This window comes from Leptidea sinapis, chromosome 29 (assembly GCF_905404315.1).
Source record: "Leptidea sinapis chromosome 29, ilLepSina1.1, whole genome shotgun sequence".
Classification (NCBI taxonomy): domain Eukaryota; kingdom Metazoa; phylum Arthropoda; class Insecta; order Lepidoptera; family Pieridae; genus Leptidea; species Leptidea sinapis.
In genome coordinates this window covers 6,725,410-6,740,336 of record NC_066293.1, presented here as the reverse complement: position 1 = coordinate 6,740,336, position 14,927 = coordinate 6,725,410, and the positions used below count along the sequence as shown (strand labels likewise).

At 40.3% G+C, this 14,927-nt stretch overlaps 1 protein-coding gene across 3 annotated transcripts in view; it reads right to left on the bottom strand.

Moving 5' to 3' along the window:
* Nucleotides 1-14,927, bottom strand: part of LOC126973344 (transcription elongation regulator 1-like) — a 68,966-nt gene that overhangs the window by 38,324 nt on the left and 15,715 nt on the right. For 2 of the 3 annotated variants that reach the window (XM_050820570.1, XM_050820572.1), the window contains exons 10-16: nt 12,975-13,052; nt 10,907-11,114; nt 8,945-9,083; nt 5,799-5,913; nt 2,649-2,935; nt 1,774-1,892; nt 791-941 (exon numbers count right to left, since the gene is read on the bottom strand). In XM_050820570.1, coding sequence (XP_050676527.1) covers nt 791-941; nt 1,774-1,892; nt 2,649-2,935; nt 5,799-5,913; nt 8,945-9,083; nt 10,907-11,114; nt 12,975-13,052 — 1,097 coding nt within the window. The remainder of the gene's footprint in view (nt 1-790; nt 942-1,773; nt 1,893-2,648; nt 2,936-5,798; nt 5,914-8,944; nt 9,084-10,906; nt 11,115-12,974; nt 13,053-14,927) is intronic. The other variant, XM_050820571.1, reaches the window with a different exon arrangement.

Below are 14,927 nucleotides of genomic sequence, written 5' to 3'. Positions count from 1 at the left end.
GGCCATTGTCTGAAATAGCAGCTGATATAAAGAGTACCTCAGGACTCAAATCAAGAGCACATCCAAAAAAGTCTAACCAGGAATCGAACCTGTGTGAAAAAAATCTCAAAAATACATCAAAATATATCAATGATAATAATATTATATGTTATTCAATCTTTCATAAAATGGTACACAAGTTTAAAATCAATAATAAAATCAAAATTTAAAATCACACAATTCACATAGAGATAAGATAAACATATGATTTGCGCCAAAGTAAATAATGCACAATAATGCTACATATAAAATAATTAATACATGTATTTCTAAAAATGAAAATTTTCACTTAGGATTTGTTGAGAAAGCTAGAATTATCAATAAAAGACACAAATGGTATATCTCTAAAGTGCCTAATTCAAATACCCATATAATGACAATACGACCTAGTATCCCCCGAAGACAGCACAATCCATAGTTTGCTTTTACATTAAGAGGCTACAAAATGTGTACATTTTTTAAAGCCAGTGTTATCATTACCATCAATAAATTTAGAAGGTTTTCAATCTAAGCTAGACCAAAAACTATTTTTTACTTCCAATTGACCGGATATGGTAGAGATTTAATATCAAAAATTATTTTCATCAAATAGCAATATAATAAATGGGAAACCCAACAAATATTTACACAATTATCTTTTGTATAAAAATGTGTCTTGATTAATGCTTTTAATTTGTCAATAAACCGATACATGATAAAGAGACACACTTGTGTCAGCCCCCACACAGCCAACTGTCCCTCTCGCTCTCACCTGTTCCCGCTTCTTCTCCTTCTCTTCCTTCTCCTTCTTTCTCAACTCGGCGATGTGCTCGTTGAAGTACAGCTCCCTCTCTCGCACCTTCTCGATGCCGCGGAACCGCTCGTCGCGGCAATACTTCGTCGAGAACTCCGTGAATGACGATCTATAAGGAAATTAACAAAAAATTTATATAATATGTAAAGTATATATTTATGTTATTCTAAAGATAGTAAAAAAATTATTACATAAATACAGTGTTATGTGAAATACAGAAAAAATATTTTAGTCAAACTTCAGTGTCACCTATTTTTTTAATTAATTAATAGGGTATATGCATGTAACTTATATTTAGTTGAAATATTATTTTGTTCTAATCTTTATTATTTATTTTATTTTTAATAGTTCTTTTATTAAATTTGTACTGAATTATATACTAAAATCTTCTCCGAAACACGCTGCATCTCATTAGATGTACCATTGTACCATTATATACCATATAGATACCATTGTACAAGAATTATTCTGATCGGTTCTAGTATTCGCAGCATAACCGAAGGAAAAAACCGGCTATAAATTTATTAGTACAATACAGAGTCTTGGGATAGACTCTGACGTCACAGAAACCCCGCGCAAAATGGCGCGTTTGAATAGCCGAAATATCTTGCCGGGAAAGAATATTTATTTTTAATTGAATAAGAATGTTTTTATCTATAACTTGATAATTTTAAGTATGTAAAAAATCAAATTTAAGTATTTTTCAAATTCATGCATATACCATATTTTGGTCATAGAATTTTAAGATAAAATTTGGGTGCAATTTTTATTTATCTAGTTTTCTTCAATAAATTTTTATTTGAGTATTGAATTTATTTTTTTATTATAATATAAGACAAAAAATAACGATGTACACTAAAAAGTCCCTTTAAATGCTCATTGATTGTGTAATAGTAACTGAAAAAGTCTTTCTTTGGTCTCTGGTAAATCTGGTGACTCACTTGGAATGCAGCTTCGCTTCCTCCATGAGCTGTTTGAACACATTCTTCTTCTGTTGCAGCTTGTTGCGCTTCTCTTTGCGCTCCTCCTCAGCGCGGTCGCGGACATATTTATTGAACACCTGAAATTATGCGACTTTAAAACAAGTTCACTGTTGGACACTGTGGGATTCATCTGGTGCTAGGACTCGCCTAACGTTATAAAAAGGCTCATTGGATACGAGGGGTTATGTAACATACAGCGTGGTGCTACAATATATACAATGAACACACGAAACCGGGCCCAGAAAGGAGGAGGCGTATACTAAGAATATCTTGGATGGTATAATGCACCAATGCATCAATCCTGAATATGCTCCGAATAAAAACTGGCTTGTACGCTGAGAGTAAAGTTTGAGCAAAGTTTAAGTAAGCTCAATAGATTTCAGCCAAAGTGTTATATATAATGTGCCCGGGGCGTGTCATATCAGGTCTAAGGGTGTCGGAACAGGCGGCTAAGGTCATTTACTTAAATAATTTATATGTCTAGATAGTCTCTTGCTTTTTTTTAATGAAAATAAGGGACGAGACGAGCAGCACATTCAGCTGATGGTAATTGATAGACCCAGCCCATTTCAAAGCAATGTCGCTCAGGATTATTGAAAAACCCCAATTCTGAGTGGCACTACAATTGCGCTCGTCACCTTGAGACATAATATGTTAAGTCTCACTTGCCCAGTAATTTCATTAGCTACGGCGCCATTCACATCGAAACACAATAATGCTTACACATTACTGCTTCACGGCAGAAATGGGCGCCATTGTTGGTACCCATAATCTAGCCGGCATCCTGTGCCTGTGTAGTGAGGTGTGTGGTGCGTGTTGTGTGTCGGACTGACCCGGCGCCTCTCCTGCGAGTCCAGCAGCAGGTAGCGGCTGTCGAACACGATCTTGTGCAGCTCCTTCTCCCAGGGGCTGAAGGCCGAGATGTTGTTCTCGTGCAGCAGCTCCAGGAAGGCGGCCACCCGCTGCTCGAAGGGCAGCACGATCCGCTTGCGAGCCGCGATGATCTCCGCCTCGACGGCCGCCTCGGCGTTAGCGTCGATGGTGCCCTTCTGGGCCGCCACCCCCGCTACACCCGATGGCCCCGCCTCGCTCGTCGATGCCGATGTCGATGCCTCCGCTGCTGGACACCCAACAAGACAACATTCAATTCCCGATCTATTAAAATGTTGAATATCGCTCCTTTTAAAACTCAACATATCTAACTTTTTAAATTTGTGATTTTATTTTTATTATCTTGTGTTTAACTTTGACATGTAGTCGTTACGTGTGTTAGTAGTGTATTATGTGTAGATGCTAATTATATATAATAAATAACAATGAAATATTATATAATATTGACACACTTTTACACAAATTATCTTGCCCCAAACTAGGCATAACCTGTACTATGGGTACAAGACAACTATATAATTAATACAATATACTTACATAAACATACATAAATACATATAAACAACCATGACTCGGAAACAAACATCCATATTCATACATGGAACCCCAAATAAACGTGTGTATTAAACTATTTGTGTTTAGTACTGTAGAACTACTGTGAAAATCAACGTGCGGACTGTTATACTGGCTCCCACTGATTGAGTTTAAAAAAAAGAAAAACTTAACTCCACACTTTTATTTTCCAAAATGTATAATACACTATTTGGAAGGACCTCACTTATATTTTCCAAAATGTATAATACGATATTTGGAAAGAACTTACTTTTATTTTCCCAAACGTAAATACTAAAACATCTAAGTTTTCACTTCTATCGGCAGTATCTACAACTGCCAATTTAATTTTAAATAGGATCATGCGACATGTGGATTGTTGGCTTAGTTGGTAAGAGCGCTGGGAGGAGCGGATTCGAATACCGCATCGTCCATAAATTTTGATACAAATAAAATTTGTGAATTCCGTTAAGATTCGTCTTCAACCAATTAGAAAAGTGTTTCGCCTCTAAACGAGGCATCCTCGATAGATGTTGACTCGCATTTTTTTTAAGGAAAAGGAAGACAGACGAGCTTACCCGTAAGTGTTACTTCCTTGTGGTATTAAGTGATCATCGCCGCCCACGTTCTCTTGCAACACTATAGGAATCACAGGAGGGTTGCCTTCCTTTAAGAAAGGTGTCATATGTCGTATCGTCCCGGAAACACCGCAAAAGGAAGCTCATTCCACAGCTTGGTAGAACGTGGAACAAAGTTCCTGGAAAACCGCACTGTGGAGGAACGCCACATATCCAGATGGTGGGTGATGATATTGTAATTTCTAGTGTGTCGTGCGAAGCAGAAATTCGGCGGCAGGAATCAGGTTCCACACGAGAATCTTATCGAGTCGAATTGGTTGCAGACAGAACTTGGCGAAACTATCACTTAAGAAAACTCAAAAGAATTGGATCTACACACATCAAAAAAGTCTAAGCATGTACTAATTTAAATTTAAGGATGGTTTTTCACATTATGACGTTGTATAATATTTTTAAAATAATATTTTAGGGTCCTATGATGTAAAAATAACAGCTGTTGTCTTTATAAGTTCTTTTAATAACAGAAATTAACAATATTAGAATATACTGCAGAAACTAAGGTACATAAGCAACTAAACATTTTTTTAACAAAATGAAATTTCTAAAGAAAATGAATTTATTGTGAAAGAATAGGATAATTTAATAGAAAGTATGGCCTCCTCTGCTATTCAGAACTTGTCGGCAACGATTATTCATTGAATTAATGAGACTGTTTATGTCATATTGCGGTATTCGCTCCCAATGGAATTGTAGCAAATCCTTCAGCTGTTGGGTTGTTGCCACTCGGTCCAAGTCCTTCAAACACGTCTCTGGAGCATGTCCCGTGCGTGCTCGATGGGGTTGAGGTCTGGCGATTGTGCAGGACAAGGCAATTCCCGGACGTTCTCCGTTGCCAAGTATTGACTGGTTCGCCGAGCTGTATGTGAACGCGCATTGTCATGCATTAACGTAAAATCTGAGCCAAAGGTTTGTGCAAATGGATGGATATAAGGTCTGAGAATATCCTCAACGAAATTTTCAGCGTTCATGTTTCCATTTACAAAAACGAGCTCAGTTCGCCTGTTCTTCATAATACCTGCCCATATCATAACTGTTAAGCCGCTGTATGGATGAAATTTCTGAATGCACCCGAGCCTTTCAGTATTTCTGGGCCGACGGTACACTCGCACCCTTCGTATCAGGCATAAACCCGAATCGCGACTCATCGGAAAAAATAATTTTATCCCATTGATCCTGGGTCCATGTTCTGCGTTCTTTACACCATTCATTTCGACGAGCGCGATTCCCGTGACGTATCGGTGGGCACCTAATTGGGCGTCGAGCTCGTAGGTCGTACTCATGCAGTCGATTTCGCAGTTTGGGGACTTACATCAACACCACTTGAATTTTGTAGCCTCAAACTTATCTCTCGAGCGGTTAACGTCGGTTGGCGTCTTGAGTCAGTTGTATGTACCGGTCTTGCCGAGTGGTTGTACTCCTTTTACGGCCTGAATGCTGTTCAGCGGGTTCCCTTGTATTATTGTAGCGCTGCCAAAGACGACAAATAACACTTCTATGAATGCCAAAATGCCGAGATACCTGAGATTGATTAGTTCCCGCTTGTAACATTCCTACAGCTCTTTGCATTTCATTTGCCGTCAAATGACGTCGCTCCATGACGTAAAGAATATCTAACAATTCAATTTTGTCGCTATTTTTATTTAAACGGTGGGTAAAATTAAGTCAAGACTAAACGTAGCAATAAAAACGCACTTGAATTCAAACATTTCATTTCATTTTATGAAAAAAACAAAACATAATCGAATTTTTTTGTTTACAACCAGCCAGTATGTCATCAATAACAAAAGAGTTTACATACCTATGCACTTTGAGTGAATAAAGACTTAATATAAATGGTAAATTTGTAATATCATGCATGTTGCTTAGACTTTTTTAATGTGTGTATAATGAAAAACAACTTACCCCCATCCGGTTTGGACTTCTTGGCTTCAGACTCTGAATCAGAATCAGTTTCCAGGTCTCGCTTCAGGTCACCGTTGCTGACTTTGGGTGTGCTCTGCGCCGCATCCTTATTACGCTGTTAACAATTCAAGTAGTAGTAATTAGTGACGATATATGACGGTTGATGTAGTAAAAAGATGTTAGCAAGGTTAAGGCTACGGTACGCACAGACAGGCGACTTTTTTTATGTAGATAAGAGGAGAGACGAGCAGGTAATTGATACGCCCTACCCATTACAATGCTGTGCCGCTCAGGATTCTTGAAAAAGCCAAAAATTCTGAGCGGCACTACAATTGCGCTCGTCACCTTGAGACATAAGATGTTAGGTCTCATTTGCCCATTAATTTCAGTAGTTACGGCGCCCTTCAGACCGAAACAAAATAATGCTTACACATTACTGTTTCACGGCAGAATTAGGCGCTGTTGTGGTACCCATAATCTAGCCGGCTTCCTGTGCAAAGGAGCCTCCCACTGGTAGACTTCTATACGCCGAACTAGCCAAAAGAGGATTTGAGGCTATAGTATATGGACCGGAACCACTGCTACCCATACCTCATGCCCAAATCAAATATGGCTGCACACAGTCACTTAAGAAACCCACTCAAGAGAATCGAGAAATGGTGAAGAATGCAGTACTGGTGGCATCAGAGGACTGCTCATAACTTGAACAGACTAACCAGGGACAATTTCAGCAAAATTATAGGTGTTATAACCGGCTACAGTCCCAAAACCAAGCATCTATTTACCATAGGTGTGACGGACAGTCCTTTATGCAGGGAATGCGTCTGAAGTGAGTCAGAAGAAATGCAACTGCATATGAAATGAGTCAGAAGAAATGCAACTGCATATGCTCACAGAGTGCAAGCAGTGTGGCCGAATTCTTCAATCTCCAGTAACATTTCCGGATGATCTTTCTGGGACGGCCTGGGCTGGTTGGAGTAAAATTAACTGACACGCCCAATGGCCGAATCAAGTGCGCAAACAGCCCAGATATGCTTTGTTGAATTAGGTCAGGTCACGAAATTAAATGTAATTTTCGTTTTGTTGTTATAGGAAGGTCTCATCATTATGATACCGAAGCCGGGGAAAGACACCGCACTAGCACATAGCTACCGGCCCATCACTCTTCTGGCGACCCAGTCTAAGATATTCGAATCTCTCCTGCTGTCACTCCTAAGACCCTACATAGAGCTTAGGGAAGAACAGTTTGGATTCCGCGCAGAACACAGCACCACGCTCCTGCTGTCCAGGGTACTGCACACCCTCACCGCTTCTCTTAACAAACAGCTGTGGCAGTATTCCTGGACATGGAGAAGGCGTTCGATCGTGTTTGGCATACTGGATTCGTGCAGAAGTTAGCTGCAACCTCGACACCTCCCTGCCTGGTGAGGATAGTCGCCAACTTCCTTGAAAACCGTCGGTTTCAAGTAAGGGTAGATGATGCCATTTCAGCTTCCAAGATTATCTCTGCTGGCGTACCGCAGGGGAGCTGTCTGTCTCCCCTGCTGTACGCAAAATACACAAATGACATCCCGCTCGAACCGTCGGCGACTCTAGCGCTGTATGCAGATAACGCGGCGTATATTACATCGTCACTCAACCTGACGCACGCCGCCGTGAAGATGCTTCGCCAGCTGGACACCCTACCAGAATGGATCAAGAAGTGGCGGCTATCGGTGAACGTGGGCAAAACCCAGGCGTTCGCGACTGGGAGTGTGCACACTGGCCAGCATAGGTTGCAGCTAAACGGACAGGACATTTCGTGGTCCCCGACGGTAAAGTACCTCGGGGTCACCATCGACCGCCAGCTCAACATGAACGAGCACGTCACGAAGACCATCGCGTCGACAAACGTCGCGATGGCCTTACTTCGTCCAGTGCTCTCCTCAAGCCTCCCTCTGAGGGTGAAGGTCTTGGTGTACAAGACCCACCTACGCAGCCGACTCACGTACGCCGCGCCTGCATGGTACGCGCTCGTGAATCTAACTAACCGGAAAAGGTTGCAAACCGTGCAGAACAAGATCCTCCTCCGCCTGTGCGCCACGGGCGCACCATGGTACGTGAGGAACCAAACAATCCAGAGGGACCTAAGAGTCGAGGGCTTGGACGACTTCACTCGTCGTCTCGCCGTCAACATGTTCGCGCGTGCCGACTCGTCCGATCTCCATCATCTGCGAGATCTGGCCCCCTGGCACGCGCGGCCATTTGACAGCCGCCGCTACCCGCGTGATCTCGTGCGGGTCGAGGATGAAGAGTGACGTGTTTGCGCGCGGCTCGGCTGATCGCCCTCCCTCTTCTTCGGGGCTGATCGTCAAGGCCCGCGCAAACCGGCAACAATCACCGGATCTGAGCTGAGGGAACAGGCGCTCCCTCAGCTCCAAAAAGATGACCACAAAGGGGGGCATCCGCTCCCCCAACATATATACCATAAATTAGAGAAGACGACCGCAGAGAGCAACGACTCTCACCCCCAATGACCGCGAGTGATCCTTGCTGCAGAGGACGAAAAGTCCTGATCAGCATTCCCTCACAGCGCCCATGTGGGCGCGGTGAGAGAAGACCACGACGTGATGAATATACGATTGGTACGCCCCTAATAAGTGTTTTAATACCTTAGTTAGTGAGAATATTTTTACGATTTGTACACCTTGTAATAGCGACAAAATATTCATGACCCATTTTGCTGATAATTCTTTTTAAATCATAAAAAGAGTAGGTTTATTTTTACACTAACGAGATTATATGACAGTTGGTGGACTGTCAGTGTCTAATAAAATGATAACAGTTACTTAGGAGATGTATGTTCAAGCGAATTTCGACCAACTTGTTTATTATACTGTATGAAATAGACACATGATTCAATTTTGTCGATAAAACGTTTATTCGTCAAATTCAAATACAAATATTTTTATTCAAAATAGGATGTGACATCACTTATTGAAAGTCAAAAAAACTATAATGTCACTTTATAAGGTCGGCAACGCTCTTGTGATCCCTCTGCTGTTACAGGAAAGTATGGACCGCGGTGATCACTTACCATCAGGTGACACGTATGCTCGTTTGTCTTCCTCGTCCACATAAAAATATATAATGGTGTGCGTGGTCACCTGCACGGCAGCAGGAGCCTGCATCACCGCCTTGTCGACGTCCTTGCGGCCCGCCAGTTGCGCGGGTCGCTCCCACAGCGACTGGCGCGCCGTCGGGTTGTAGAAGAACACACGCCCGTCGCCCGTCCACACCACGCACCTGGACATTACACGATACTGCTCACTACAGGTGAAACAGATATCCGGTGCCCGGTCTATCCGGCCGGATTCCGGATAGTAATTCAGTATCCGGTCAAATTCCGGATAGTAACTTAGTATCCGGCCGGATTCCGGCTTCAGATTTAAAAAAATCTCATTATTTTACACAAGGCCAATCATACCACATAAAGTTTGTGTTTTGTGGATACCGTTTATTTTTATAGTTGCACATCAAAAAAGTTTGATCTATCAATAAATTAAGTACTTAAAATTAACAAGTGGCAAATTGTGACCAAATTTTCCGCATTTGTTGGTAAAAGGCGACTCCGCTTGGCTTCGATTACCAGACCAGCTTCTGAAAATAGCCTTTCGCTGCCAACACTACTGCCGGGCGCTGAAAGATAAATTCTACCAAACCTTGACAACTGCGGATACGGCCGCAAATTAACTGACCACCAAATGGGTCGTCAATCGAGAAGAAAAAGTTAATCTCCTTAATAATTGAATTTTGTTTTTCTTGATCGCGATCACTACTACTATTATACTTTGCCACTTCATTGAAACTGTCCCAAAAAGTGTCAGAAGCTTCCCGTGTGAAGTTAGATCTAGTTTCATCTTGGATCTCGTTCACCGCACCTATATGCAAACTAGGCTGATCGCATTGTGTTACACGATAAATATTTGATACTAGCTGACCTGGCAGACTTCGTACTGCCTCAATCGATAAATAAAAGACCTAAACTTTTGTATGTACGTCAAATAGTATTGTTTGCGTTCAGAAATTTAATTTGTGACAAAACTTAAGATATCTCAATCTACATAAACATAATCTGATAGATAGTTAACAACTGTAGTTTATCTACCAACTATAGTTAGCTAAAATTATGCTTATTTTTACCTCCTGAGAAAGTTAGAAATATATAAAAAGTCTAATTAGTTAATCATTTTAAACTATTTTTTCAATTTGATTTCTGAACGGCGGGGACACATCACAGGAAAAACAAAATTGTTGTTTTTATTTAATTCCGAGTATTTTCATATTTATTTGCCTTTTAAACCTTCCCTGGACTTCCACAAATAATTCAAGACCAAAATTAGCCAAATCAACAAACACAAACTAAACAGAATAATACATATAAAGACTTACAGAGGTAAAAAAAAATTAAGAACTAATAACAAAAAAACAAATTTATGCATAATATTATAATGATTATCTTAATTTAAAAGTACTGTGTAGCAATTATTGTTATCAAATAGAGTTGACTCAGCATCATGCTGCATTGGTATTTGATACCAACACAGCGCTGAGTTTCAGCAGCCCCCTGGTGATTCATTGAGTAACTACTATTGTAAATATTTTTTGTTTTATTAAAGGTTCCATTTTTTTTAAAAAAAGGAGATATTTGTAATTTTCTACTACTGTTCAGAATATAGTACAAGTACCTATGTATATAAATATAAATATAACAGCAATTTTAAAAATATTAGTTCCAGAAATAAACTAAAAGTTCCATCCCATTATGTATTATTTATAGATATGTCTAATAATATAAGACTTATGCACACTATTCGTGAGCAGATACTTAATAATTGAAACAGATATAACAATAAGGTTTTTAACTTTTGTCCGAAAAGTTCCAACAGCCTTCAAACTGCGAAACAGTGGTGGTATATCATTCCAGCACTTGTTTCAAAATTTCAGCGCAGCCAGTTGCGCTGACCAAAAAGAAGCGTGGCTAAATGAAGTCGTCTACGCGCATATTTAAAATATTTGAATCTTTGAGGTACGGCTTTACACTAGAAAGTGTTCATTATATCACTCACCACGGCGTCCCAGTAATAGCCGTGCTGGAAACAGGGCGTGTCTTGTCCGGCTTGGCTTTCTCCTTCTCCTTCTCCCGCTCCTTCTCCGCGCGCTCTTTCTCCTCCCGCTCCTTCTCGGCTCTCTCCTGCTCCTCCCGCTCGCGCGCGGCCTTCTCCCTCTCCGCCGCCTCAGCGTCTGCCACGCTCGCCTTCTCAGGTTCATCCGTGTCTAGGTTATATAGATAAACTTGTAAACAACATAATACCTTCTCCGAAACATGCTGCATCTTATGGTATCCAGGTTAGGTAGTAAGTCGGCTATCCACTTATAAGTATACTATATACATATATTGTTGACATAGACTATGACGCCACAGAAACTCCGCGCAAAAAAAGGCGTTGAATAGCAGAAATATATAGCCCAAAAAGATTATCATTTGATGTGTTTGTACCTTGTTAGATGTAAAAAAACAAACAAATTTTAAGTAATTTTCAAAATCATGCATATTCAGTAGCACTAGAACCACAGAATATATTTTAAATATCATTAAAATTATTTTTATACACTTACAAAAAAATACATATATTTTACAACTCATACATATTGAAATTTATTTAATTCTCGTCCATTGGTTGTGTTTCAGTGTACATATTATGTGTTACAAGAGGCTTGGTAGCTGAAGTATGATACAAATGGTCTAGTTGACCAGCTAACGTCAGGGTGTCGAAATTGCGTGACTAACGTGTATAAATTCACTCTGATAATTTTTCCCTGACGCGCCAAAAGTATAACCTCAAAAATATGCCAAATGAATAAATACCACAATAAGTATGACTTTGCTTTGAAGATTGCTTTTTCTGATTTTTACCTAGATGGTATTTTAGCTAGCTAAAAAGTAACGTGAAATAAATAACAAAGTCTTATAAACTTATATGTTCAAAAGGACCATGTGTTCATACAAGGAAATGTCATACACGTGTCTAGACTACGATAGCCAGTCGGAGGCTCCTTTGCACAGGATGCCGGCTAGATTATGGGTACCACAACGGCGCCTATTTCTGCCGTGAAGCAGTAATGTGTGAGCATTACTGTGTTTCGGTCTGAAGGGCGTCGTAGCTAGTGACATTACTGGGCACATGAGACTAACATCTTGTCTCAAGGTGACGAGCGCAGTTGTAGTGCCGCTCAGAATTTTTGGGGGTTTCAAGAATCCTAAGCGGCACTGCTTTGTAATGGGCAGGGCGTATCAATTACCGTTATCAGCTGAACGTCCTGCTCGTCTTGTCCCTTATTTTCATAAAAAAAAGCCCGCGGTCACTATTTATTTATTTTATTTTATTTATTTATTTAAGATGTACCAACAATAACTCAACTTAACATTAACAATTGTTAATGTTAAGTCTCTATATTACTTACAGGCTGTTCCGAAATGATACAGTCAAATAAACTTAATTCAATCGACACTATAAATATTAGAAATAGTAGAGCTCGTGAGAAGAATATACAAGAAACTCAACGGCCACTCTTTTAAATAAAATAGAGTATTTCTCAATAGCTGTCATATAGCATAACAAATTAGTTTGTAAGGAGCTATGTATAGCTATATTTGTAAATCGTCTCCAATGTTGTGAGCGATATTATGGAAAATTGATTCATTTAAGATCTAATATATAAAATTTTCGTGTCATGGTGTTAAACATTTAACTCCTCCGAAACGGCTTCCGGCCGATTCTCATGAAATTTTGAGTGCATATTGGGTAGGTCTGAGAATCGGACAACATCTATTTTTCATCCCCCTAAATGTTAAGGGTGGTCCACGTCTAATTTTTTTTTTAATTTTTTTTTAATTTATTTGATTATGAGCCAACATTAATAAATACATACAACTTCAAATTTTCACCCATCTATGATCAACAGTTACTTTGTAAATCGCGAATTTTAATATCGGCAATACAACGTTTGCTGGGTCAGCTAGTAATTATATATTTTTTGCGGTTAACGGTTAACTGCCATTACGTTCATTCAGTGCCTTCATTGTAACTCCACACTGTATGACACTGTATAAGGAAATAAAAAAAAATAACTCACCTCCATCCAATATTATGATCGGCTCACTATTCATTTCCCTCTTTTCACATTTTACTTGTGCAATTTTTGCTTTTAATTCTGCAAAATAAATCAAAATCACTTTATTCATGTAGGTTATGGAAGTGACGCTTAGGAATTTTAAAAATATATGTTTAATTTACACCTAAAATTTATGAACGATGCGGCACTCGAATCCGCACCTCTCGGGTTCCATCCGGGGGCTCTTACCAACTGAGCCAACCGTCCGAGTGACGCATGGTTCGCAAATCCTGGTATCTCTTGTTCAACTTTCAGGTTATGGCTCCATCTAGGATCTCCTTTACAGTTGATAACCTGCTCAACCCTAATAATTACATACAAGGAAGTTGACTTGATATGTCGCTCTTTCAAATCTAAGCAATTAGTTATTTTTAAGTAAACATATTTGTTTTTATTTCACGAAGATAACACGAAATTTTGTAGGTTTCACAAAATGGTATCGCTTGATAACAGGCGCGAGGTTTTTTTATGAAAGAGGGGGAAGAACGAGAGATCACGCCCACATTCTTCTGCAACATCAGAGTAATAACAGGGGCGTTGCCAGCCTTTAAGGAAGTTGTACATGCATTATTTGAAGGTGCGTAGTATCGCCCCGGAAACTCCACACAAGGAAGATCATTCTACAATTTTGTTGGATGTTGAAGACATTTCATTGAAAACCCCACTGTAGAGGAACGTCAAACATCCGGATGGTTCTGCATCTCTCATTCCTCCACAACATAGTTCATGGTACGATCAACTGTATACACATAATTGAAGTATTTGACATTTCTGCGGCTAGTTCGCACTCGACATTCATTAAAATGAAATAAAATTTCTTTAATACTTAAAGGCTGCCAAGGCATCTCTTGATCCCTGGTGTTACAGATGTCATACCAATACCAGTACCTCTTGATACCAGTGGGAGGCTCCATTGCACAGTATGCCGGCTAGATTATGGGTACCACAACGGCGCCTATTTCTGCCCGGAAGCAGTAAAGTGTAAGCATTACTGTGTTTTGGTCTGAAGGGCGCCGTAGCTAGTGAAATTACTGGGCAAATGAGACTGAACATCTTATGTCTCAAGGTGACGAGCGCAATTGTAGTGCCGCTCAGAATTATTGAATTTTTCAAGAATCCTGAGCGGCACTGCATTGTAATGGGCAGGGCGTATCAATTACCATCAGCTGAACGTCCTGCTCGTCTCTTATTATCATAAAAAAAAATGTCCATGGGCGGTTAACTCACTACTTCCCATTATTTGAGCCTCTTGCCCGTTGGCCCCCTCTTATTTAAAAAAAAACGTGTGCGTCTCGATAGAAGTGATAACTTACACTAATCTAAGTTGAACTATATAATATTGAAACTGATTAACTTGAGAAAAGCTTAGATTATTAATAAAGTCTTTTACTGAGTATAAAATATTTAATCGTATAAAAGTTACAATTGGTTAGAGTGAGAGAGGGGGAGCCTGCCTACCGCTGTCGTATGCGTGAGCGAAAGGGAAGCCAGACAGACTGGCGCCGTAACGCGTTACGTTACGAAGCAGTTTACCCTCCCATAAGAAGTGATCATTTCAAAAAATGCTAAGGCTAAGCAATGACCATAGATAAACATTTCCCTTCCCATGGACGTATCAACCTTTCGGTTATAAAGATCTACATCCCATTTGCGCCAAGCCACTACGACTCCACCACCAATGGAGGGGCACTGATGACCTGATAAGTGAGCTCCCCTCCCCCATAGCACCCGTGTCGGTAAAGCTACCTCCACCACGTTTGACGGGTAACCGCCGAGGAACCTTTCGGAACCATCTTCAGGTGAATTGAAGGCCACCGCGCCCGTTGCTCGGATAACCGAGATGAGGTGGCTACTTGACCAACTTTTTTGGATGAGCACCCTGAAGTACAGCTGAACACCCTATACCGACTGTCC